General features: G+C 47.3%; 2 protein-coding genes across 2 annotated transcripts in view; one reads left to right on the top strand and one right to left on the bottom strand.

Annotated features, from left to right (window-relative positions):
* Window positions 1-12,107, top strand: part of NOTCH4 (notch receptor 4) — a 49,989-nt gene extending 37,882 nt beyond the window's left edge. The window contains exons 21-26 of the mRNA XM_060238956.1: window positions 3,283-3,376; window positions 5,461-5,590; window positions 6,541-6,782; window positions 7,961-8,108; window positions 10,222-10,319; window positions 11,724-12,107. Coding sequence (XP_060094939.1) covers window positions 3,283-3,376; window positions 5,461-5,590; window positions 6,541-6,782; window positions 7,961-8,108; window positions 10,222-10,319; window positions 11,724-12,101 — 1,090 coding nt within the window. The 3' untranslated portion in view covers window positions 12,102-12,107. The remainder of the gene's footprint in view (window positions 1-3,282; window positions 3,377-5,460; window positions 5,591-6,540; window positions 6,783-7,960; window positions 8,109-10,221; window positions 10,320-11,723) is intronic.
* A 2,398-nt stretch (window positions 12,108-14,505) lies between these two features.
* Window positions 14,506-26,152, bottom strand: LOC132572160 (vesicle-trafficking protein SEC22b-like). Its single transcript, XM_060238960.1, has 5 exons — window positions 25,819-26,152; window positions 22,848-22,957; window positions 19,386-19,546; window positions 16,287-16,433; window positions 14,506-15,452 (listed from the first exon to the last, which is right to left on the bottom strand). Exons 1-5 carry the CDS (start codon window positions 25,891-25,893, stop codon window positions 15,295-15,297), a joined length of 651 nt encoding a protein of 216 aa, XP_060094943.1. The 5' UTR covers window positions 25,894-26,152; the 3' UTR covers window positions 14,506-15,294.
* Between the last annotated feature and the right edge of the window lie 258 nt (window positions 26,153-26,410).

Here is a 26,410-nt window from a genome sequence, read left to right on the forward strand (position 1 = left end):
CAGGTCAGAAGGTGCCCAATATGCTACTGGGGAAGAGCGTTCAAGTAATCACAGAACAAGTGAAGTGGCTGGGCCAAAGCCGAAAGGACGCTCAGCTGTGGATGTGTCTGTTGGTGAAAGAACAGTCCGCTACTGCAAAGAACAATACTGCATTGGAATGTGGAATGTAAGATCTATGAATCAAGGTAAGCTAGATGTGATCAAACAAGAGATGGCAAGACTGAACATCGACATCTTGGAAATCAGTGAACTAAAATGGACAGGAATGGGTGAATTTATCTCAGAGGATGACTACATCTATTATTGTGACCAAGAGTCCTGTAGAAGAAATGGTGTGGCCTTTATAGTTAACAAGAGAGTGAGGAAGGCAGTAATGGGATACAATCTCAAAAATGACAGAATGATCTCGGTCCGTATCCAAGGCAAACCATTCAATATCACAGTAATCCAAGTCTATGCCCCAACCACTGATGCAGAAGAGGAAGTGGACCAATTCTATGAAGACATACAACACCTTCTGGAATTAACACCAAAAAAAGATGTCCTCCTCATCATAGGGGACTGGAATGCCAAAGTAGGAAGTCAAAAGGTGGCCAGAATAACTGACAAGTTTGGCCTTGGAGAACAAAATGAAGCCGGGCAAAGTCTAATAGAGTTTTGTCAAGACAACAAGCTGGTCATAGCAAACACCCTCTTCCAACAACCTAAAAGGCGACGCTACACGTGGACATCACCTGATGGGCAACACAGAAATCAGACTGATTATATACTCTGCAGTCAAAGATGGAGAAGCTCCCTACAGTCAGCAAAAATAAGACCTGGAGCTGACTGTGGCTCAGATCATGAGCTACTCATTGCAAAATTCAGGCTTAAACTGAAGAAAACTGGGGAAGCCATTAGGCCATTCAGGTTTGACCTTGATCACATCCTTTATGAATATACAGTGGAGGTGAAGAATAGGTTTAAGGAACTAGAGTTGATAGACAAAGTGCCGAAAGAACTATGGACGGAGGTTCGTGACATTGTACAGAAGGCAGCAATCAGCACTTTCCCAAAGAAAAAGAAATGCAAGAAAGCAAAGTGGTTGTCTGATGAGGCTTTAGAAAATAGCTGAGGAAAGTAGGAAAGTGAACGGCAAAGGTGAAAAGAAAGATTCACCCAACAGAATACAGATTTCCAGAGAACAGCAAGGAGAGATAAGGAGGCCTTCCTGAAGGAACAATGCAAAGCAATAGAGGAAAATAATAGAATAGGAAGGACAAGAGACCTACTCAAGAAAATTGGAGAAATCAAGAGAACGTTTCATGCAAAGATGGCCATGATAAAGGACAAAAATGGTAGAGACCTAACAGAATCAGAAGAGATCAGGAAGAGGTGGCAAGAATACACAGAAGAATTATACAAGAAGGATCTCAATGTCCCGGACAACCATGACAGTGAAATCGATGACCTTGAGCCAGACATCCTGGAGAGTGAAGTCAAATGGGCTTTAGAAAGCATTACTAACAACAAAGCGAGCGGAGATGATGGTATCCCAGTTGAGCTATTCAAAGTCCTAAAAGATGATGCTGTTAAAGTGATGCACACATTATGTCAACAAATTTGGAAAACACAACAGTGGCCACAGGATTGGAAAAGATCGGTTTATATTCCAATCCCAAAGAAGGGTAATGCCAAGGAATGTTCAAATTATCGCACCATTGCACTCATTTCATATGCCAACAAGGTCATGTTAAAGATCCTACAAGCTAGGCTTCAGCAGTATGTAGAACTACCAGAAGCTCAAGCTGGGTTTCAGAGAGGTAGAGGAACTAGAGATCAAAGTGCCAACATTCGATGAATTATGGAGAAAGCACGGGAGTATCAGGAAAACGTCTATTTCTGCTTCATTGACTATGCTAAAGCCTTTGATTGTGTGGATCACAACAAACTGTGGCAAGTCCTTAAGGAGATGGGAGTACCAGACCACCTCACATGTCTCCTGAGAAACCTGTATAAGGGTCAAGAAGCAACTGTCAGAACGGGATATGGAACAACTGATTGGTTTAGAATAGGAAAAGGAGTTCGACAAGGATGTATATTGTCACCCTGCTTATTTAATTTATATGCAGAGTACATCATGCGGAATGCTGGCCTGGATGAAGCACAAACTGGAATTAAGATTGCCGGGAAAAACATCAACAACCTCAGATATACAGATGACACTACTCTAATGGCAGAAAGTGAGGAGGACCTAAAAAACCTCTTGTTGGGTGAAAGAGGAGAGCACAAAAGTAGGCTTGAAACTCAACATCAAAAAAATTAAGATCATGGCATCCGACCCCATCACACCTTGGCAAATAGAAGGGGAAGACATGGAAGTAGTGACAGACTTCACATTTCCGGGAGCCGAGATCACTGCAGATGGTGACTATATCCATGAAATTAAAAGACGTTTGCTCCTTGGGAGGACAGCTATGGCGAACCTGGGCAGTATAATAAAAAGTAGAGACATCACCCTGCCAACAAAAGTCCGTATAGTCAAAGCAATGGTATTCTCAGTAGTAATGTATGGCTGTGAGAGCTGGACCATAAGGAAGGCCGAGCACAGAAGAATAGATGCTTTTGAGCTGTGGTGCTGGAGAAGACTATTGAGAGTCCCTTGGACTGCAAGAAGATCAGATCAGTCCGTCCTAAGGGAAATCAACCCGGACTGTTCCCTGGAAGGTCAGATGCTGAAGCTGAAGCTCAAATGCTTTGGCCACCAAATGAAAAGGGAGCACTCACTGGAGAAGATCCTGATGCTAGGAAAGACAAGGCAAATGAAGAAGGGGACGGCAAAAGATGAGATGGCCGGGCAGTGTTACTGATGTAACAAACACGAATTTGAGCAGACTTCAGAGGATGGTGGAAGACAGAAAGGCCTGGCGTGACTTTGTCCATGGGGTCGCAAAGAGTCGGACTCGACTGTGCGACTGAACAACAACAACATAATGGACATGGTGCTCCTCTTCAGTGATTGACAGCGGACATAAAGCTGTACCCCAGATTTCTAGGCTAATCACAGGGCTGCAGGCTGGAACCGACCATTTCACTCGTAGCTTCGTCAGATATTCAAATTGGGGTTGTGCACATTTCCATATATTTACATTCCATTCTCAAACATGACGAGTCAAAGAATGCTGGCTCCTCCCAGGACGTCATTTGACTATCTTTGTCTATCTTTTGACTGTCTTTCTTTGACTATCTTTTGGTGTGTGTTTTTTCTTTTTTAAACCCCCCCCCCCTGCTGTTTCAACGCAGACCGAGAAAGTCAGGTACTGAATTTGTCGAGGATTCTGATACGTGTTCTTCAAGCCCTCACTTCGATGGACCCCTGAGCCTCGAGGATCTCAAGGTACAGGGCCAGTATCAGCATACCCCAATGCAGGCCTGTTGCCAGGGACCCAGACTTGGGTGGGACTCATTGCTGCTGACCCCCACCTGCACTCCTTCCCTGCCACCTGTCTTTACCCATGCTCCTAACCACCTGGAGGCACTGAGGAAGGGGATGTGGGTGGTACACCTTGGGGGCACTCTCAGTGGCAATGACGGGGTGCAGGCAACTGAGCATCAGCCGTGGGTGGGGCATGTTTGCAAACAGAAGGGCACTGTAAGGTTTTGCCCAGATACTGTCATAAAACCAGTGTTCCCTCTCAGCTGTGTTAGTGTGAGCTAGCTTAGAGATTTTTAGCCTCCAGCTCACACGTTTTTGTCTTAGTTCAGGAAAAATGGCCCCAGGGCACAATAATTGATGCAGTAGCTCACAACTTTGATGCCAGTAGCTCACAAAGTAGAATGTTTGCTCACAGGACTCTGCAGCTTAGAGGGAACATTGCCTAAGACTCCTTGAGTATAGGCAGAAAAAGCTTTATTAATAGATCAGGCAGCAACCATTATCAGCATGCATTCACAAGACTGTGACTTGCCAGACTGAAGTGAATTGGCAGACCCCTAGCAATTATAGGCTACAAAATAACGGCTCCCCTTTTCCCGCCAAAAGTCTTTTGAACTAATTAATATAAAAGCTTTTCTCAGGCCTCAGTGTTACTTCCTGTCAAGGTCACATTCCACGTACTCTTCCCTTTTCAGTTGGTCCATATCAGTGTTACCCAAGTAGACCAGATTAGAGCTGTCTTCTCATGGTTCTCTTTCACCTGCAGGCCTGGAACCTCCCACTACACACAAGACACTACATGTCTAAGGAAATCAATGGGTGTTAGAAGGAACTCCTTTGCATATTAGGCCACAGACCCCGAGGTAGCCAATCCTCCAAGAGCTTACAGGGCTTTTAGTACAAGGCCTATTGTAAGCTCCAGGGAAATTGACTACATCAGGTGGTGTGACCTAATATGCAAATGAGTTCCTGCTACAAAAAAAGTCCTGGGTGTTAGTATTCATGAATACAATCATAGCATGGGGTTAGTACCTCGTATAGGTACAGATACAACAACAACATAATAATGGATCATTAATAAGCAAGGATAATAATACCAGTAATACAAACAGCAAAGCTATAACAGTCAGGGACTTGTTCCTGACAGACACACAGGCAGATGGGGGGCATGCAAATGTGAGGATGGAAGGGAGGGCATGAAGGGCCTCGTGGGAGGCAGGTGAACACTGTCTGTCTAGAGCCCCCCAAAACATGGAACTGGCCCTGTCAACGTATTTTGAGCTCAGCCTTGACACTCAGTGGGAAAGGTGGGTATAAAAGAAGCAAGATGGACTAGTCTGTCTGTAGCAGTAGAAGGGAGCCAGAGTCCAGTAGCAAAGACTAACAAAATTTGTGGCAGAGGAGGAGCTTTCAGGAGTCACACCTCATTTCTTCAGATACCAAGGTTAATGGATTTTCATTCTGTAAGGCTAAACGTGGTGCCTTTCATGGAGAAGGATCAAGATGGGGAGCCGTGTTAGTTTGTAGTAGTCGAAAAGAGTAGGAGTCCATTAGTACCTTAAAGACTAATGACATTTGTGGTTTTCATGAGTCATGGCCAAGACTCCCTCCAAGCTGTGGAGTCTTGTGAGCAAAAATTCTACTTTGTGAGCTTCTGGCGTTAAAGTTGTGAGCTGCTGCATAAATTAGTTTGCTCTGGGGCCATTTTTTGTGAACTATGACAAAAAAGATGTGAGCTGGAGGCTAAAAAACTGAGCTAGCTCACACTAACTCAGCTGAGATGGAACACTGGTCACGGCTCGCTTCTACAGATACCTTTCCGCACTTTTACAAGCCATAACTAGTCACAACCCCAACCCTACCAGCAATATTGTTAACCTTTCCTATCATAGTCTCATTTTAGCAGAGGAATCTGTCCTTTCAAGAGGATTAACCTTCTGCCCCAAATACAAAAGAAGCAACTAAATATACAAAAGGACCAGCTTTCAGTTTGTGAACGGTAGGGGGCACCAGAACAAGTCTGACAAACTCTTTTTTAAAAACAGGATGATTTGGAATCTATTCCACACCACAATCAAGGCCAGTCTAGGACCAAGAAGCAGGTGCAGTTAAACATGCTGACCTCAGACCAGGACAAGAATTCCAAGCTGAAGACTGTCAAAACTCAAGACTCAGGTAAATTAAGATGTCTACCTTCCTGGAAAAGCATAATAACATAAGAGAAGCCATGTTGGATCAGGCCAATGGCTCATCCAGTCCAACACTCTGTGTCACAAAAAAAAAACCCCAGATGCCATCAGGAGGTCCATCAGTGGGGCCAAGACACTAGAAGCCTACTACTGTTGCCCCTCCCAAGCACCAAGAATACAGAGCATCACTGCCCCAGACAGAGAGTTACAGTGGTGGACCTCCGGGTAAAGCCTGTAGATCTCCTAGAACTACAATTAATCTCCAGGCGACAGAAATCAGTTTCCCTGGGAATAAATGGCTGCTTTGGAAGGGGGACTCTGTGGCATTTTACTCCAGAGGTGTCTGCTGACCGCAGCCTGCACTCCCAAATCTCCTGTTCACAACCTGTTACATGAGGACCACACAATGTAGCATCCAGACAATAAAAGAACATGAAAGACACTGCAGACTTGGCCAACCTGAAAAAATCAACAGTGGCTGAACGTAGCCTAACTCAAACAGGACACAGTATCTCATTCCAAGACACCGTAATGGTGGACAATACATCCAGTTACCATGTTAGATTACACAGGGAAGGTATTGATATCCATAAACATAAACACAATTTCAACAGGAAGGAAGGGAGTTTAAAAATGAATAGGGCATGGCTTCCAGTCCTGAAAACGCCAGTTTTCTGGGTTATAACTCTGAGGATGCCAGTCATAGTTGCTGGCGAAACGTCGTGTCTCACAATGCCAAGACCACGGCCACACCGCCTGGAAAATCTACAACAACTAACGAACTCCGGCCGTGAAAGCCTTTAACAGTAAAGGAGATTGTGACCACTCTGAGATTCAGAGTATAGAGCAGGATATAAATTTAATATCATCTTCTTCTTCCTCTTCCTCCTCCCAGAATTGTTGTCCTTCTCACTCTCTTCCCTTCTGCCTTTTCAGTTTGTGGCCTGACACCATTGATGCCTTTGGCCCACACTCCTATATCAAAAGTGGAGAAGTCCTGGGCAGATAGCCAAGAGGAAAGCTCTGGAGAGACGCCTCTTCACCTCGCGGCCCGATACTCCCGTGCCGATGCCGCCCGAAGACTCCTGGCATCTGGAGCCAATGCCAATGCCCGTGACCAGTGGGGGAGGACCCCCTTGCACAGTGCCATAGCAGCGGATGCATTGGGAGTCTTCCAGGTTAACAAAGGGGTAGAGGGTGGGCAAAAGTGCCGTTACAACATTCTGAATAGTGGATCCCCTGGCCCCGATGTTGCCCCAGTTTTGACAAAGATGAGCAACGCAGTGACAAGAACAGTAATCCAAAAACACCGTGTACCAATACTGTACATAAAATCCAAAATATTATATTATTACTAATGTGCACTACAGTTCTGTAGGTTCAAAATGATTGTACCATACAGATATTATACAAACTGTCTTCTTCAAAGAACATAAGGAAAGAGATTGTGACCGCTCTGAGATTCAGAGTATTAGGGCGGGATATAAATCCAATATCATATATATTTCCAAGCTACACTATTAGTAACAACTCTAAATGTTCAATAGGTTCAATTTTAGTCCGCAGTTTTTTCCCCTTTCTTTCTTGAGAGCCAGTTTAGTGTAGTGGTTAAATGTGCGGACTTTTATCTGGGAGAACCGGGTTTGATTCCCCACTCCTCCACTTGCACCTGCTGGAATGGCCTTGGGTCAGCCATAGCTCTCGTAGGAGTTGTCCTTGAAAGGGCAGCTGCTGTAAGAGCTCTGTCAGCCCCACCTGTCAGCAATGAAGATCCTGTGAATTTAGGGGGAAGTGTTTGTGAGTTTCCTGCATTGTGCAGGAGGTTGGACTAGTTGACCCTAGAGGTCTCTTCCAACTCTATGATTCTATACCTCACAGGGTGTTTGTTGTGTGTGTGTGTGTGTGTGTGTGGTGGGGCGAAGGTAAAGGAGATTGTGACCACTCTGAAACTCAGGATAAAGGGCGGGATATAAATCCAATATCTTATTCACCATACAGATCTTCCTTCTTTCTCTTACGTGAATGCTAGCTTATTCCAAACATGTTTCCCAAATGCTTTCTCAAAGAACAGACCTGATTAGATTTTGTTTCAGGTGGGCACTCTGTTATAATTTCAACTTGGACACAGTATAATATTTGTTCAATTTTGACAAAGGCTTTTTAAGCTGTTAGCTCTACCTAGACAGAAATCCTCTTCGTCAGGACAATGTGATGTTGAAGGCGTTACTGTGAAACCCCAGAATATGCCATTGGCTATGGAATTCAACTCCCTGATCATCTCCTCCTTCAGCTTCTTCAGAAAAGAACCCAATGCTAACAGCAAACCCAGTACTAACAGCAAGGTTCTTCCTGACAGATCCTTCTCCGGCACAGACAGACAAACTTGGATGCCTCGGCGCATGATGGCTCCACCCCTCTAATCCTGGCGACGCGACTCGGGGTTGAAAATATGGTGGAGGAGCTGGTGGCCAATCGTGTAGACATCGGGGCCAAAGACAAGAGAGGTAAAAGCCTCTGTGAGTTGGTGTATAAAATGGGAGCTTGGTGGCACCTTAAAGATGGACACAATTTCTTCCAGCATCAGCTTTTGTGAGTCAGAGCTCACTTCCCCAGATGTGTCAGAAGCAGATCACTCAGCCTGAAGTGCTGGGCTATTCTGAGAAAGACGTCCTCAGCTTGGGGTGGGGAGGGTTTGGAATGCGGGGTGCAGGCAAGCCAGGATCCTGCAAGCATGAAGGGTGTGAGTGTGCTGAATGCAGAAGGATAGTTTGGATTATGCTTTCTGGTAGAAATGGTGGAGCTGCTTGTTGAAACGCTTGGGGCTCTTTAGCTTGGAGAAACGTCAACTGCGGGGTGACATGATAGAGGTTTACAAGATTATGCATGGAATGGAGAAGGCAGAGAAAGAAGCCCTTTTCTCCCTTTCTCACAATACGAGAACTCGTGGGCATTCCATGAAATTGCTGAGCAGTCGGGTTAGAATGGATAAAAGGAAGCACTTCTTCACCCAAAGGGGGATTAACGCATGGAATTCACTGCCACAGCAGGTGGTGGTGGCTACAAGCATAGACAGCTTCAAGCGGGGAGTGGATAAGCATATGGAGCAGAGGTCCATCAGTGGCTATTCCAGCTTATTGTTGGAACTCTCTGTCTGGGGCAGTGATGCTTTGTATTCTGGTGCTTAGGAGGGGCACAGTGGAAGGACTTCTAGTCCCACTGGTGGACCTCTAGATGGCATTTGGGGGTTTTTTGGCCACTGTGTGACACAGAGTGTTGGACTGGATAGGCCATTGGCCTGATCCAATATGGCTTGTGTTCTTATGATCCATGTTTCCCTCTGCAAACACTCTTTCCTCTTACCAGGTAGACCCCAACACTAATCTCTCATATACAGTTGTGTGAATTTTGTTGCTGTGTGCTGAGAGATTGATCCACCCTTGGCCTGTTTTCCCTCTAAGCTGTGGAGTCTTGTGAGCAAAAATTCTACTTTGCAAGCTACTGGCATTACAGTTGTGAGCTACTGCATAAATTATTTTGCTCTGGGAACATTTTTCCTGAGGTAAGATGAAAATGTGTGAGCTGAAGGCTAAAAAACTGTGAGCTAGCTCACACTAAGTCAGCTTAGAGGGAACATGGTTGCGGGGAGGGTAGAAAAGAAAGATCACAATAAAATTTAAAGGCTCTGGAGTTCTACTCATGTGGGCTCCTGCCCCAAATGAGACCTACTTCAGACCAACACGGCTGTCCATGCTGAGACTAAGATCTGGGTAGGGTTGCCAAGTCCAAGAAATATCTGGGGACTTTGTGGGGGGAAACCAGGAGCAAGGTTGTGACAAGCATAACTGAACTCCAAAGGGAGTTCTGGCCATCACATTTAAAGGGACTGCACACCTTTTAAATGCCTTCCCTCCATTGGAAACAATGGATAGGGGCACCTTCTTTTGAGGCTCATAAAATTGGACCCCCCTGGTCCAATCTTTTTGAACTTGGAGGGTGTTTTGAGGACATGCATTGGCTACTATGCTTGAAATTTGGTGCCTCTACCTCAAAAAACAGCACCCCCCCAAAGCCCCAGATACCCATAGATCAATTCTCCATTATATCTGATGGGAATCAGTCTCCATAGGGAATAATGGAGCGCCCAGCAGACATTTCCCTCTCCCCCCCCCTCTGCTTTCTGATGACCCTGAAGGAGGGGGAGGGCCTCCAAACCAGGGGATCCCCTGCCCCTACCTGGGGATTGGCAACCCTAGATCTGGGAGATCCAGGTTCAAATACCAAATCCTCCCACTGCCTTGGTGCTGACTGGCAACTGATGTGACATCTTTACACAGGACATCCCCTTTGCCAGTGACTGCTGCAGTGCGGTGAAAGCACAACATCCTACAATGTGTGGGTGCGGCCTTTTATAGCAGTTCAAAAATAAAGTAGACAAGGTATCTTTCAGGATTCACAAGATTGTATGTATGGGACTGTGTACGTGTGTGTTTGTGTTACCAGTTCATACCAAACCCAGAGAGAAACGCTCTGCTGCTTGGCCCTTGCTCATAATCATTAACCGAAGGTGTAGGCCTCAGCGCTTCCAGCCTTGGCAATCTTGTTTTCCCCATTTTGCAGGAAAGAGCGCCCTCCACTGGGCCGCAGCTGTCAACAATGAGCGGGCTGCCTTTGTCCTACTCCGAAACGGAGCCGATAAGGATGCCCAAGACAATCGGGTAGGTGACCCCCCCCCCCATCTCATATACGGTGCAGCTAGAGAAAGAGACTGAAATAGGCCGCTCAAACAATCAGGGGGATAGATTATCTGTGCCCAAATCACTTTGCCCTGACCTAGGTGGCCCAATCTAGCCCGATCTCATCAGATCTCAGAAGCTCAGCAGGGTCAGCCCTGGTTGGTACTTGGAAGGGAGACCTCCAAGGAACTCCAAGGTGGCTACACAGAGTCAAGAAATGGCAAATAACCTAAGAACATAACATAAGAGAAGCCAGGTTTGATCAGGCCAATGGCCCAACCAGTCCAACACTCTGTGTCACGCAGTAGCCAAAAAAGGTGGTTCACAAGTGGGGCTAGAAGTCTTTCCACTTTGCGCCCCCCCCCAGCACCAAGAATACAGAGCATCACTGTTCCAATATTATGCTGTGGCTAATAGCCACTGATGGACCTCTGCTCCATTTTTATCCAAACCCCTCTTGAAGCTGGCTATGCTTGTAGCTGCCACCACATCCTGTGGCAGTGAATTCCACATGTTAATCACCCTTTGGGTGAAGAAGTACTTCCTTTTATCCGTTCTAACCCTACTGCTCAGCAATTTCATTGAATGCCTGCGAGTTCTTGTATTCTTGTATTGTGAGAAAGGGAGAAAAGGACTTCTTTCTCTGCCTTCTCCATCCCATGCATAATCTGATGGCACTTTTTGGGGGGGCCACTGTGTGACACAGAGTGTTGGACTGGATGGGCCATTGGCCTGATCCAACAGGGCTTCTCTTATGTTCTTATGTGACACAGAGTGTTGGACTGGATGGGCCAACATGGCTTCTCTTATGTTCTTAGAATACCTTTGAGCGCATGCAAAGGATCTTTCCTTCTCACCCACTGAACAAACACAGCTTTTCATATGTCCAGCATTTTCTCTCTTGCTTTCCTGGATAGAAACCACAAAGCGGAACACTGCTGGTTGATGGGGCACAACAAATCTTTGGTAGGGTGTTGCCCGTTTGGCTCTCCTGGCTACAGGTCTAGTCTGGAGTAGATCAAGATCTGAGTCCAGCAGCACCTTAAAGACCAACAGGATTTCTAGAGTATAATCTTCCCAGAGTCAGAGCTCCTTTCATATCTATATCTTCTATTTGACAAAGGGAGCTTGTAATCTCATGCACTCAGGGGTGGAATCTAGCAGGAGCTCCTTAGGCCACACAGCTCTGATGTAGCCAATCCTCCAAGAGTTTACAAGGCTTTTTTTGTAAGCTCTTGGAGGATTGGCTACCTTGGGGGTGTGTGTGGCCTGATATGCAAAGGAGCTCCTGCTAGAATTCCACCCCTGCACCCGCTTCTACCTTGGAAATCTTTAAGGTGCTGTTGGACTTGGACCTTGACCTTTGCCATTTCCCTCTCCCCGCAGGCCCAGACGCCACTCTTCCTCGCCGCCCAAGAGGGGAGCTGCAAAGTGGCTTGCCTCCTGCTACAACACGGCGCCAAGCAGAACATCCCGGATCACGTAAGCCGCCTCGCGAGAGACGTAGCCCAGGAGCGCCTCCACCATGACATCGTGTCCCTCTTGGACTCTCTCCGTCCCTCTCCCACAGCCGGCCAGCTCTCGCCACACAGGCCACGGCCACACCACCACCGCTTGGCTCCCAACCCACGCAAATTGTCGTGGCAGGCAGGCAACCTGCGGCTTCCCCCAGTCCCAGAGAACGAAATCCCTCTTAAGGTTCTTCCTCCTTCCACGCTGCCTGCAAGTTTATCCGAAGAGGCCGTGGGGCTGCCGCCAGAGTGACTCCACCCCCCTGGTGGGGGGGCGGGTGGTTTGGGGCACCGTGGCTGCTGCTGGAGCCAGGATGGGACGTTCCCCCGTGAGGTCATGCAGGGAAGGAGAGCAGCTATCACAGGAAGAGGCCAGAATGCTGAGGCTCACTCAGAGCAGAGAGGAGGCGCTTCAGTGCCCTGCATGGAAGAATCTGAACGGCTGTGACATCAGAGGAATGTTGGAAGAGAGAGCTGATGTTGCCCAGCAGGAAAGCGACTTTGGTTGGGAATAATGATGCCTCTCCAAACCTGAAGCGTGCAGAGAAGCCCTCCTCATAAACTAAGCCAGTTTGGTGTTAAGTGTTCAGACTCTTGGCTGGGAGAACTGGGTTTGATTCTCCACTCCTCTCCTTGCAGCTGCTGGAATAGCCTTGGGTCAGCCTTAGCTGTCGCAGAGCTGTCCTTGTAAGGGCAGCTTCTATGAGAGTTCTCTCCGCCCCACCAACCTCACAGGGTGACTGTTGTGGGGGAGGAAGGTAAAGGAGATAAGCCGCTCTGAGACCCTGAGATTCAGAGCGGAGGGTGGGATATAAATCCAATATCTTCTTCCTCTAAGTCTTCCAATAAAGAAAGACTGGAGGGAGGAGGGCGGAATCCCACAAGGGATAAAAAGGACTCATCTAGGTCCTCCAGCCGCTGTTTCCAGATAAGAAGAGCTCTGCTGGATCGGACCCGATGCAGCATTTTGGTTCCCACAGTGGCCAGCCAGAAGCCCATCCGCAGAGCTTTCTCCAATGGTCTCCCTTCCTGGAAACTGGTCTGCAGAGATACACTGCTCTTGAACATTCAGCTTGTCGCAGCTCGTAACCACCGTGAGCGCTGGCCTCCAAGAAGAACTGCTTTTTAAAAACACAGTGGCCACCAACAGACCTTGAGGCATGAAATTCCACAAGATGATTGCAGGAAGTAGAGACGAGTGCTTTCTTTGGAAGCAGAAGAGATAAGGCCACTTCAGCAGCTAACCCCTGACTTGGAGATAGATCAACCCACAAGTTGCTGGGACCACAGAGGAACAAATATAACAAATATCTGTGTTTACTAGCAATTACAAGTCATAGTGTTTTCAGTGACATACATGAATCGGGAGATCATACAATAAAATATCCATCCACAGCACATGCTATTCCTACGGTTCTTTCTGGGATCAATGTCCAAAATATAAATAATAATGAAACATTTTCAAAATGTTTCGAAAAGCTGACATGGAGGTAATTTGCAGAAACATTCCACGATGATTTGTGAATATATTTGAGAAAGCAAGGAGAAATGAGACAGATTGCAATGTAGCAATTGATTTTCAGCACTACGTACCTATTGCACTTTGTGCAATAGAGCCAGTTTGGTGTAGTGGTTAAGTGTGCGGACTCTTATCTGGGGGAACCGGGTTTGATTCCCCACTCCTCCACTTGCACCTGCTGGAATGGCCTTGGGTCAGCCATAGCTCTGGCAGAGGTTGTCCTTGAAAGAGCAGCTGCTGTGAGAGCCCTCTCCAGCCCCACCCACCTCACAGGGTGTCTGTTGTGGGGGAGGAAGGGAAAGGAGATTGTGAGCCGCTCTGAGACTCTTCGGAGTGGAGGGCGGGATATAAATCCAATATCATCTTCTTCATCTTCTTCGTTATTTGAGAAGATGGCCCCTGGAAGAAGGGCTACCGGACCCAAAAATTTGGACTCGTTCTCCAGTTGTCGGACTTTCATTATTATATATAATTATTTTGGACACTGATCCCAGAAAGAACAGTAATAATAGTGTGTGCTGTGGATGGATATTTTATTGTATGATCTGATTAGTGTATGTCACTGAAAACACTACCATTTGTATTTGCTAGTAAACACAGATACTTGTTATATTTTGTGTTTGCGCAGAGAGGAGTCAATGTTTTTCCTTGGAGGTAGATCAAGACAGGTAGCCATATTAGTCTGTCTGTAACAGCAGTAAAGAGCCAAAAGTCCAGGAGCACCTTAGAGACTAACAAAACTTGTGGCAGGGGAGGAGCTTTTGTGAGTCACTGCTCAGTTCTGCAGAGACTCGCATTCTGGCCGTGTCTGAAGAAGTGAGCTCCCAAAAGATCACACCCTGCCACAAATTTGGTTCGCCTTTTAAGGTTGCTACCCCTGTTTTGGAATTGTTGGAAGAGGAAGGTTTTCCTCTCTCTGCTTTCTTACACCTCCCAATCTACCTTAGTATTTTCCTCCCCGATACTGAAACATCTCATCCATCTATAACCTTTCCTTACAAATAAGGTGGGTTTTTTTTGCCGTCCTTGCACCTTTTACATTGGCTGAACATAAAAACTATTAAATAAAAAAACTTTATTATTTTCTTTAGAAAATGGGGTGTTTTTTTTCATGCCCAGTCATCCACCAGGAGGCAGCTTCCTGAAAAATAAAATTTATTGCAAAAGTATCCACTTCTACGGTAAACATCAACCCACCATTTTAATGTCTTTTAATGCGGCCATTTGTTAGGCAGGGATGAAAGGCATGTCAAATTCCTGCATGGCAGGCAGATCTTCAACGGATGCCGCTCCACTTGTTTCTCGCAGTTGTAAAGCAGGCAACGAACACAGATTGATCAAAAGACCTGAGAAGTCCAGCCTACACAGCTTAATCAGGCCCGCTATAACAGCTGCATCCCCCAGACAAACCTGGGGTTGCTTTACTATTTTTGTCAGTGCTCGCGGCAGCTGTAAGGCAGGCAGAAGTTCAACAGATGCAACTTGTTTGGACATGGGACTAAAAGAACAGGAGTGTTACCAGTTGAATGTCAAGCCTGCTATTTATCAGGAAATGTGCTTCCCTTCTTTCCTACACTAAACTCCCTCTGCCCATTTTACAGTTGGCAGAGGAAAGCATAAGATACCTTTTATACTCTAAAAGCAAAATCATAGCTGTTAACATTTATAAATAGCCATAGTACTGCATTTTCTAACAACAGTCGTTCCAGTTTCAGCCACCAAGTGGCGAAAGGTGCCATGTCGATTTAAGAAAAAAACATCCCTTTGTAACAAGAGGAACAGCCCAGGATCCTTTGGAAGTTCCTGTTTCTCCAGCAGCAGGCCCTGGTTTGGCCTTGAACAAGACAGGAGGGAGAAAGCCCCCTTTTTTCTTCACGACCCCCCTAGAAGGTGAGCCCGAAGAGATTTCGGGGAGAGCGAGGAGCCGTCAAACCAGCCACCAGAAGCGTATGTAAAGCATTATCACCACAAAAACCAGGCTGGTGGCGGCGGCTTTGGCGTACGCTGAGCGGCTGTTGAGAAGTTTGGCGTCGTGGCGGTATTTCTTGGAGAGAGTCGACAGGCTGCTGGCCTTGGAATCCAGAGCTGGAAGCCAGAGAGACAAGGAGGGACTAACTCTGTCCTCCAAAAGAGAATTGCACATTCCCGCCCCATCCCGAGATGTCCCTCACTCTGGAAATTCCCTATTGTAAACCACTAGATATAGGAAATCTTTAACAGATTGGTCTGTTCTATGAATCGTGGAGTGACGTGGCATCAGGCACTAAGTGCTGGGGTTGCCAACTCTGGCTTGGGAAATTCCTGGAGATTTGGAGTGGGGCCTACGGAAGGCAGGGATGTCAGCAGAGATAGGGTGTGGGTTTCACTCTAGAACTTCCATCTTCCTGGGCTCCACAGCAGGGCTTTTTTTGTAGCAGGAACTCCTTTGCATATTAGGCCACACACACGATGCAGCCAATCCTCCTGGAGTTTACAGTAGGCCTTGAAAAAAGAGCCCTGTAAGCTCTTGGAGGATTGGCTGCATGAGGGGTGTGTGGCCTAATATGCAAACGAGTTCCTGCTATGAAAAAAGCCCTGCTCTGTGGTCCACCCTCTGAAGCTGCCATTCCCTGCAGGGGAACTGGATGTTACTAGTCTGAAAATCAGTTGTAACTCCAGGTCCCACCCAGAGGCTGGCAACCCTACGTGATGCCCAAAACTGGACTGTTGAGACTTGTAGGGAAAGGGAGCAACTTGAACTTTCAGGGTTTCAGCCTCTTCACGGTTTTCAGAGGAAGAAATATAATCCTGAGGGGGAGGGGAAGGAAGGGCCCAGGCCTTGCCTTCTCTCCCCACTTTGAAGCTCACGCCTCCCCCACCCTTTCCGGCGCTCCCTCCATTCACGTTATCGGTCTGCGTCCTCAAGAGCTCCCTCAATACCTGACAAGGCCTCTCCCCTCTGGAGGACCTCTTCAATGTTAGTGACCATGATCTTCTGCACGTCTTGCAGCTCCATGTTGATGCTGTTCAGGTGGCGCTTTGACCAGGTGTCCAGGTACGACTTCTTCAGCTTCTGGATGTACGTGTCTTAAGAGAGAAGGGTTTCCATGGTTACCGTTCATTGCAATCCATAGTCTGGACAGATCAATATACCTGACGATAGTTACCAAACCTTTCACCTTTCCTAACACGCTGAGGACATCAAGGGACATTTTTTAAGGGGCACCCCTTAAGTTTTTTAACAGACGTACACCTAAAAACATAAACCATGGCCTATTTATACAACATACTACATGTTTTCAGAGTGCCCTGCCATAAGCTGCTACAGAACCCTACTTGGTTGCAGACCCATGTTTATTGTTGAGTGGCGCGTCAAAACAGGCTTAGTTTCTGAACTAAAGTTTAGGTGGACTATTATTCTGCAATGCTGTAATCCATCTTTGGTTTTTGTTTAAATAAACTGCTTATGAAATTCAGTGGTTTCTCAGAAAGTCCATTCTTAAAAATTTCACATAAGCAAGTTTCTAGTCCCCAAATCCATGATAGACTTGAAAGATGAGATTTCAGAATCCCTAGGTCTCCTGCTTGGCATAGCTTCCTGCTCTTTCCCACAACTAGACAAAAGGGACATGTTTTACAAAATACAATGAAAAGGTGCAAATATGCTCCATATGCGTTAATTTGCATGTTGCAAAATTCTGCTGTCTTGATACGTCATGCGGTGCAAGTTTCTGCTGATTATTACTATTCAATATTGCTCGCACTGCTATTTCAGTGAGGTCTAGGGGTGCCAACCTCCAGGTGGGACTTGGGGATCCCCTGGAATCATAGTTCATCTCCCGACTACAGAGATCAGCTCCCCTGGAGAAAATGGCTACTTCAGAGGGTGGACTCAATGGCGCTGTACCCCACTGAGGTCCCTGTCCTCACTAGGCTCCATTCCCAAATCTCCAGGAGTTTCCCAGCCTGGATTTGATAACCCTACCCTCCCGTCCCCTTCCAGTGGCCAGTGGGGATCTGGCAACCCTAGTGAGGTCAGGCTACAGCTGTTTGTCACTGCACTGCCCACTGGCTGAGAAGAATCATAGAGTTGGAAGGGACCATCTAGTCCAACCCCCTGCAGGAAACCCACAAACACCTACCCCAAATTCAGAATCGTAGCAACTTTCCCATAATCCTTCGCCTTAGTAAAACAAGACCAGAATCGAACACAGACTTAAGTCCAATGGGCTTCAGAGAAATTAATTTTGCCTTGAACTGTGGCTGTCACATGAAAGGCGTTCCCTTTTGAGAGGGTGGTGTGCCCAGCTGTTACTAGGCAACAGATTTGACTGAGGAATGGGAAATGGCAGCTAGGATGGACTATGTCTGGAAAGGATGAGAGGGCTATGATTATGTGTGGTAACCAGGGCAGGTCCCAAGACACTGCAGAATCTGACACAACAAGAGTCCTCAATCCCACCGAGTCTGTGAACACTTCTGAAGGAGGGTAGTAGGCCTCACCACAACATGGCTGCCATAACAGGGGGGCCGTCGCAACATGGTTCCAAGCAAAGCATCAGCCTAAGATGGTAGCAGCTATGTTCCCTGAAATCACAAAGGAGAAAGAGCAGAATGTGCCTGAAGGAGCCTCAGAGTGGCTTACAATCTCCTTCTCTTTCTCTCCCCACAACAGACACCCCATGCAGTAGGTGGGGCTGAGAGGACTGCTCTTGAGAGAACAGCTCTGAGACAACTGTGACTGACTCAAGGTCACACCAGCAGCTGCATGTGGGGGGGGAGGTGTGGGGAGTGAGGAATCAAACCCACTTCTCCAGATTAGAAGCACCCGCTCATAACCACTACACCAAGCTGGCTCTCTTGAGGCATCTCATAAACTGAGATTGGCACTTGCTTTTGGGGGGGAGAGAATGTGTTTGGTTTCAGCTTGTCAAGAAAGGGTAGGGTCACTGTCCCAAAGCAAAAGAGCTAGCTTTGAGTCTCCTCGCACCGTGGAGACCAACAGTTTTTTTCTGGATATTAGCTTTTGGGAGCAAAAGCTCCCTTTGTCAGATACAAGGCGGAATAGATCTCTGAGTGCTTATGCCCCAGTCAGAAGATGGGAGCGGCGTTGCAAAGAAGAGAGCCAGGAAGCTAAGATGCAGAATCAGTAAGTTTCTCAGTACAAGAGCCAGGAGGCAACATCAGAGGAAGGCCTCGGCCTCTATGTTTTCTTGTTAGTCCTCTAGAGGAACTGGCTGCCCCCCCAATCACAGGAAAATGTGAAAGAAAAATTAAGGAAAATTTGCTGGGTAAACCTGGGGTGGAACAGACTCTCAGCCTAATGCTGATATTTCTCTTCTAAATAGTTCACGTGCTTTCCTATTGAGAAAGACTGGAGGGCATGAGCACAGGGGAAAAGAGGAGGGAAACCCAGTTACAAGCCCAACAAAACTCTCTCTCTCTCTCTCTCTGTAGCAAGGCAAAAACCTCACGCCTTCACTAAAACGTTGCTAGTCTTAAAAGCACTCTTTATAGCTCTGATGGTGGGGATTGGCAAAGGAAGCTCTGGCTCTTTCTTTCCTTCCCTAGAGCATGAGGAAGGGAAGGAGCCTCAGCCATTCATTAGAAGGAAGAGAGGCTTGTCTCAGTAGCTCTGCAGGGTGATTAATTGAACCTGGCAAACTTAATCAACCAGCAGAGCTATAGAGCCAACCTCCCTCATTGGCTGAGGCTGCTCCTCCCTCCTCCTCCCTTTGGAAAAAGGGAGGGGGGAGAGGGAAAGGCTGCTTTGCTACTCTGGTTTATCTGGGGAGAAACACAAAATGGCAACCAAAAAAAGCAGGCATGGGAAAATGAAGCAGGTGACAGCCAGTCGCTGGAGGGCCTGATTGGAGCCCTCTGTGGGCCTGATCCGGCCCGCGGGCTGTATGTTTGACACCCCTGATCTTGACAATTAAGGAATCTTCGTTGCCCAAAAGAAGATGGACAAGATCTCAAGAGGGTGTGGGGAAACCAGAGTTGGACCCACCCCTGATCGTCCTCCATCTTGACACGTACCGAATTCAATGAAGGCATAAGGCCTCGACACAAAGGGCACCTTCTTCCCATACAGCTCCCAAAACTCTGCTTGCAGCTCTTCCAAGTAGGAGAACGCCAGCTTCTTGGGCTGCCCGGCTTCGCACAGCGTCAAGTAGCAAACGCCTTGGCTGATCAAGTAGCTGCAGGGGGGAAACAAGAAGGGAGGGGAGTCTCAGTCCACAGAAAAGGGAACATCCCCCAAGAGCTCCGGCCCCCTCTCCAGTAGATATTTGACATGACAGACGGCTCTGCCCTCTCTGTTTTGCACTGGGTCCATTCACTCGGTCATTTCTTCCTTTGATAGCCCAGGAGAGCTTTGGTTCTGCTAGACAAAGACCTGTGGATGAAACCCAAAAGTCTGGCAACAGGTTGCACTAATTCAAAAGACAGGAATTGCAGGCTATTTGTCCGCCATATAGCGCTTTGGCATGTGGAATACAATCGAGATGCATCCAATTAGAGATTTGACATTTAGAGACCTTAGAGCAGAAGCTGAGCCTTAAAAAAGAACAACTGTGGTTTTCTGGTCAGAACAGAACCAAGGGGTTGAAATTGAATCAAAAGAGTTTTTGGCTAAACATCAGGAAGAATTTTCCTGACAGGGCGGTTCCTCAGTGGAACAGGCTTCCTCGGGAGGTGGTGGGCTCACCTCCTTTGGAGGTTTTTAAACAGAGGCTCGATGGCCCTCGGACAGCAATGCTGATCCTGTGAACCGAGGCAGATCATAAGGAGGAGGGCAGGAAGGGTTCATCAGTGCTTAGTTCTTGGGACCCTTTATTGCATGCCCAGGGAAATGCTGACCTCCACTTTGGGATCAGGCAGCAATTTTTCTCCAGGCCGGTTTGGCCAGAGATCCTGAAGGGTTTTTTCTTTTTTGCCATCTTCTGGGCATGGAACCAGGGTCATTTGGGGGTGGGATGATGATATTGGATTTATATTGGATTTATATCCTGCCCTATACGCTGAATCTCAGAGTCTCAGGGCAGTCACTCTCCTTTACCTTCCCCCCCACAACAGACACCCTGTGAGGTGGGTGGGGCTGAGAGAGCTCTGAAAGCAGCTGCCCTTTCAAGGACAACTCCTATGAGAGCTATGGCTGGCCCAAGGCCATTCCAGCAGGTGCAAGTGGAGGAGTAGGGAATCAAACCCGGTTCTCCCAGATAAGAGTCTCCACACTTAACCACTACACCAAACTGGCTCTGGGAGGAGGTATTTGTGAATTCCCTGGATCTGCACCCCTCCCCCAAGCCCTTTAAAGGCTTTTTCCTCTTTCCCCTGCTAAAGTGTGCTGTAAGAGTTACAGAGCAAATTAGTAAAGAAAGTGAAGGGAAGGATGGGTACAGACATCAGAGATCACAGCCAATGTTCCCTCTAAGCCAAGTTAGTGTGAGCTAGCTCACAGGTTTTTAGCCTCCGGCTCACACATTTTGGTCTTAGCTCATGAGAAATGGCCCCAGAGCAAACTAACTTATGCAGTAGCTCCCAACTGTCATGCCAGTAGTTCACAAAGTAGAATTTTTCCTCACAGGACTCCACAGCTTAGAGGGAGTACTGTGGTTCACCCTCCAAAGCGTCCATTTTCTCCAGGGGAACTGTCGTTGGGAAAGACCTGTAATTCCAGGGGACGGATCCCCAGGCTCCACCTGGAGTATAACCAGTGTTCCCTCTAAGCTGAGTTTTTTAGAATCCGGCCCACACATTTTTGTCTTAGCTGAGGAAAAATGTTCCCAGTACAACCTCATTTATGGAGGAGCTCACAACTTTAATGCCAGTAGCTCACCAAGTAGGATTTTTGCTCACAGGACTCCACAGCGTAGAGGGAGCATGGATCACGGCAAAAGTGCATTAGCATTTAAAAGTATAAATGCTAATTCAATTTTGCTGTGGAGTCCTGTGAGCAAAAAATCTATGTTGTGACAGTAAACAGGGGAAGGAGTAAGACATGAAGGGGCTGGATGTCATTCCTACCCTTCCTTCTGCCGCAAATTTCCACACCCACCCACCCTGGATGCAGCCTACAATACTGAAAGGAATTTAATTTGGACTGGGGTATGTTAACAGGCTGTTAAAGAGAATCTTTCAAGCAATATAGAGCATTTGGGAATCATTATAAATTCAGCATTTGCTTATATTAAGGCTTTGGTTATATGCTTAAAAAAATAATCAGCTGATAAATGCAGAACAATCCATTGCCAGCCTTAACCACAGGCTCTTTGGGGACGGGGAAGAGAAACCGGGCCTCCTGGACTAAGGATGGGGAAGGCAGGGATTTTCTTGTAGAAGGAGCTGTTTTGCATATTAGGCCACACACCCCTGATGTAGCCAATCATCCAAGAGCTTACAGAGCTCTTAGTACAGGGCCTACTGTAAGCTCTTGGGAGTAATGGCTACATCAGGAGTGTATGGCCTAATATGCAAAGGAGTTCCTGCTACAAAAGAAGCCCTGGGGAAGAGAATGGAAACAGGGTTGGGTGAAAAGACCTCAAGACCCTTATCCCCTTAAGAGGTATTCTAGGGTTATAACGATCTATAATGAGACCAATGTTCCTTCTAAGCTGTAGAGTCTTGAGCGCAAAAATTCTATTTTGTGAGCTACTAACATTAAAGTTGTGAGCTACTGGCATTAAAATTATGAGCTACTGCATAAATTAGTTTGCTTTGGGGCCATTTTTCCTGAGCTAAGACAAAAAGGTGTGACCTGGAGGCTAAAAAATTGTGAGCTAGCTCACACTAACTCAGCTTAGAGGGAATACTGAATGAGACATATTAGCTCGATGGTTTAGCTCATCAGTGATCTTGTCTAATATAAAATAGTCCCAGATTTTGAAATACCAAGCTTGTATAGTGGGAGAATGCTAAACAGCAGGGGTGGCCAACGGTAGCTCTCCAGATGTTTTTTGCCTACAACTCCCATCAGCCCCAGCCAGCATGGCCAATGGCTGGGGCTGATGGGAGTTGGAGGCAAAAAACATCTGGAGAGATACTGTTGGCCACCCCTGCTATACAGTAGTATTATAATGTAAAATCGTAAGTTTAAATATAGATGATGATATTGGATTTATATCCCGCCCTATACCCTAAGAGCGGTCACAATCTCCTTTACCTTCCCCCTCCCTCCACAAAAGACACCCTGTGAGGTAGGTAAGGCTGAGAGAGCTCTTATAGCAGCTGCCCTTTCAATGACAACTCCTACGAGACCTATGGCTGGCCCAAGGCCATTCCAGCAGCTGCAAGTGGAGAAGTGGGGAATCAAACCCGGTTCTCCAAAATAAGAGTCCGTACACTTAACCACTACACCAAACTGACTCTAATATATCATTAGATTTGTATGTAGGTTCTGCCATTTTAGACTCACAATGTCCCCCTACCACAGACTTTGTGGCTATGGCAGCTGGAATGTAATGGGCAGCTGGCTCCACCTTCCTGCCCCCCCCCACTTACTGGAAAGTCATTGGTCCGGCTTCTAGGGAGCATCGTGTAGGTGAATGTTCCCCAAGTTTCCGGAAAAGTTGTTTGGCTTGGTTGTGATATTCCTGGAAGTTCCGGTTTGACTGTGGAAGAGAGGAGATTTCAGCCGTGTGTCAACTGGTCAGGGAGCTCCACAGAACTCAGATGCTTACCTATGCTTTGGAGGAAATAAAGTGGCCCTGTATACAAATGCTAGTCAGTAGTTAACATCACCATATCTATTTTGTAGTTCCAGTGGGACTACAGGCATCAAGTCAGAGGAGAAACCTGCATTCATTCCCTTGACAAGAGCTTAGGTGTCTGCAGAGGCAACCGATGGCAAGCCACTTTTGACTGTCTCTGGCCTTGAAAAGCCTGCAGTGTCACCAGAATTCTGATGCAACTTGATGGCACTTTCCGCTCCCAGCGCCATTGGCCTTAGCCGACTTTCCCTGCAAGTTGTTAGCAGTTACAGCCCAGCTGGTGACAAGCAGGGCTTTTTTGTTGAAAAAGCCCAGCAGCAACTCATTTGCATATTAAGTCATACTCCCTGATGTCACCATTGTTTCGCAAAGGGCTTTGTTGTAGAAAAAGCCCAGCAACAACTCATCTGCATGTTGGGCCACACCCCCTGATGCCAAGTCAGCTGGAACAGCATTTCTGTGCGTTCTGGCTCAAAAATGGTGACAAGAATCCATCCTCACTTAGCTTCCAGTCAAAGTTCTCCACTCTTTTTACACTGGATGCTCCTGAAATTATTATGGTGCTCCTGGAGGCTTCTGGGAAGGCCACACGCAGGGCACGAAGGTGACAGTCCTCACCTGCTGTTTCCCCTCTCCTCCTGGCTACTGGTTCTGGAAGACTGGCTGCTTCTGAACATGGAGGTTCTGCTGAGTCACCACAGCTGAAAACCAAAATGCATTCTTGCCCACAAGCTTAGCCACTAGGCCATTACGAGGCCAGATAAGCAAGGAAACTATCCACAGCTGCCCCTGTGTGCCTTTGAAAGAAAATTAGCTTCCCACCTAATTTTCCCACCTAATTTAAAAAAAAAAAAAAGGGTCCAGGCAAAATGGTGTGAAAAACCTCAGCTTGAGACCCTGGAGAGCCGCTGCCAGTCTGAGAAGACAATACTGACTTTGATGGACCAAGGGTCTGATTCAGTAGAAGGCAGCTTCATATGTTCACCTCTCAGGTCAACGGCAAAATGGGCTACCCTGGAAGACCTGCCTATGGATTGGCAACTCCCCTTTCCGCGTGGTCCTCTGCAGAGGGAATGAAGAAGAAGATGGCAGATTTATACCCCGCCTTCTCTCTGAATCTGAGACCGTTTTCGCACACAGCTTACTACAGGGTCACATTCCTGTTCTCTCCGCAGTGTCCGTCGGATTTCCCATTATCTGCGCCGAAGTTACAGGAAGTGCTGCGGCTTTTGCGTAGCAAACGTAAACCCCTAAAACCCAGTTTACGTTTGCTGCGCAAAAGCTGCAGCACTTCCTGTAACTCCGGCGCAGATAATGGGAAATCCGACAGACGCTGCAGAGAGAACAGGAACGTGACCGCGTGGTAAGCTGTGTGCAAAAACGGTCAGAGTCTCAGAGCGGTTTACAGTCTCCTTTATCTTCTTCCCCCACACCTTGTAAGGTAGGTGGGGCTGAGAGAGCTCTCACAGAAGCTGTTCTTTCAAGGACAACTCTGCTAGAGCTATGGCTGACCCAAGGCCATTCCAGCAGGTGCAAGTGGAGGAGTGGGGCCTCAAACCTGGTTCTCCCAGGTAAAATCCACACACGTAACCATTACACCAAACTGGCTGTGATACAAAACACACCTGACTAACTCGGGTTGCCAAGAGGACTGGCAAAAAATAACCTTTCTCTTTAACACAGGTGCTTAATGTGTGGAAATGGACAGCCAAGTTTTTCATGGCATAACTTATGAACAGGCCTCATTTTGGGCAGGAGCTCACAGAAGCAGAACCCTGGAACCTCTAAATTTCATTGTGCTCTTTCTTACCTCTCTCCCCTCCCCCTCCCCTGATATCAGCTTCTGGGAACCATTGTTCAACCCTCCTGTGAGAATTCTGCTGAACTCTAAGATCTGACAAACTTTCTAATATTTTTCCCCACCAAAATGGGGAAACAACACAAACATATAAAGCAGACCAATGGAAATCTTCCTCATGCCACTGTGGCCACATAGGAGAAAGTAATTTTATAAGTATGATGGGACTGGGAGTCAGGTTTTAGTATGACAATTAGAATTCAAAAAGCATTTTAAGGTAGATGCTGAGGTGGCACAATTTAGTACACTTTAAGGTGATGTCAGGGGTGTGTGCTAGTGAGCTCCAAAACCTCTTTTTCTATGAAATGACCCTTGACTATAAATAAGCCACCCTGAGCCCGCTTGTGGGATAGGGCAGGGTATAAATTGAAAAAGTTAATTTAATAACGGCCCATTGTGCTTGCAGTAACAGGATAGGACATTTTGTCTCCAGGCGGTTTGGAGCCCTATTATTAACCAGGACATTAGTCTCACACTGAACTTGGTTTGTTCACATATTCACTTTCCAAAAAAACCCCCCAAATTATCCATAAACCAAAACCTAATAGAGCCACTTAAAATTACACCACCACCCCCAATCCTTAAAAGCTCAGTTCAAGAAAAGGTGCTGCAGGTAAGAGAGCCGGTATGGCAGTGACGTTTATGCAGCTGGACTACAGCTAGGAGACCAAGGTTCAAATTCATTGTCTACTATGCTTTTAGGCTCTCAGCCTGCATCGCAGGGTTGTCGTTGAGAAAATAAAACGCAGAACTGTGCAGGGTGCCGGAGCGCCTGGAGGAAGGAAAGCATTGGGATTGAGAGAGCCGGAAAAGTCTCCGCGGGAGGGGGAAGAAGGGAAATCCGGTAAGGGGAGAGGGGCTGCGACGAGTGCTGGACCGCCCGGGTCCTCGCCCCCCTCCTTACCTGCTCTGTTTCTTGCATGGACGCCGCTAAGAGGAGCCCGTCTTGGACGCGACTTATCATAGTAAGTAGCACCATCCTGGCTGGAGCAAACGGGGGTAGGGGGCAGAGATCCTGATCTTTGGGGGGGAAGCCCCCTTTCCCCCCCACTCCACCGCCTTGCGCTGGATCTGGGCTCCCGGCTGACGTGGCTGAGGGATGGGGCCCTGGGGGGAGGGGAATCCTGGACAAGGGGCGGGGCACGAGAGGAGTAACTTTTGCACAAGGGGGGGGGGAGCACACCCTTTTCCTCTCCGTTTATTCCCCGGAAAGGCTCCTCCTTTCTTCTTAGAGCTCCGCCCCTCCTCGCCAGATCTGAGCAAAAACAGATCCACCCGTCCACCCCCCCCCCCCCCGCCCTTGCAGATTCAGCATTCGGGAGAAACTTTGAAACGGGGGTGACTAAACTACTGCTTGGGAGTCACATGTGGCTCTTTCACACCTACTTTGTGGCTTTTGATGCCCTTACCACCTGGTTGACTAGGTTGGAGAAGGCATTTCTCTCTTTAAATCACTTCCCCAAGCCAAACCAGTCAGCAGTTGGAGAATGCATTTG

Source organism: Heteronotia binoei, chromosome 5 (assembly GCF_032191835.1).
Source record: "Heteronotia binoei isolate CCM8104 ecotype False Entrance Well chromosome 5, APGP_CSIRO_Hbin_v1, whole genome shotgun sequence".
In the NCBI taxonomy this organism is placed as follows: Eukaryota; Metazoa; Chordata; class Lepidosauria; order Squamata; family Gekkonidae; genus Heteronotia; species Heteronotia binoei.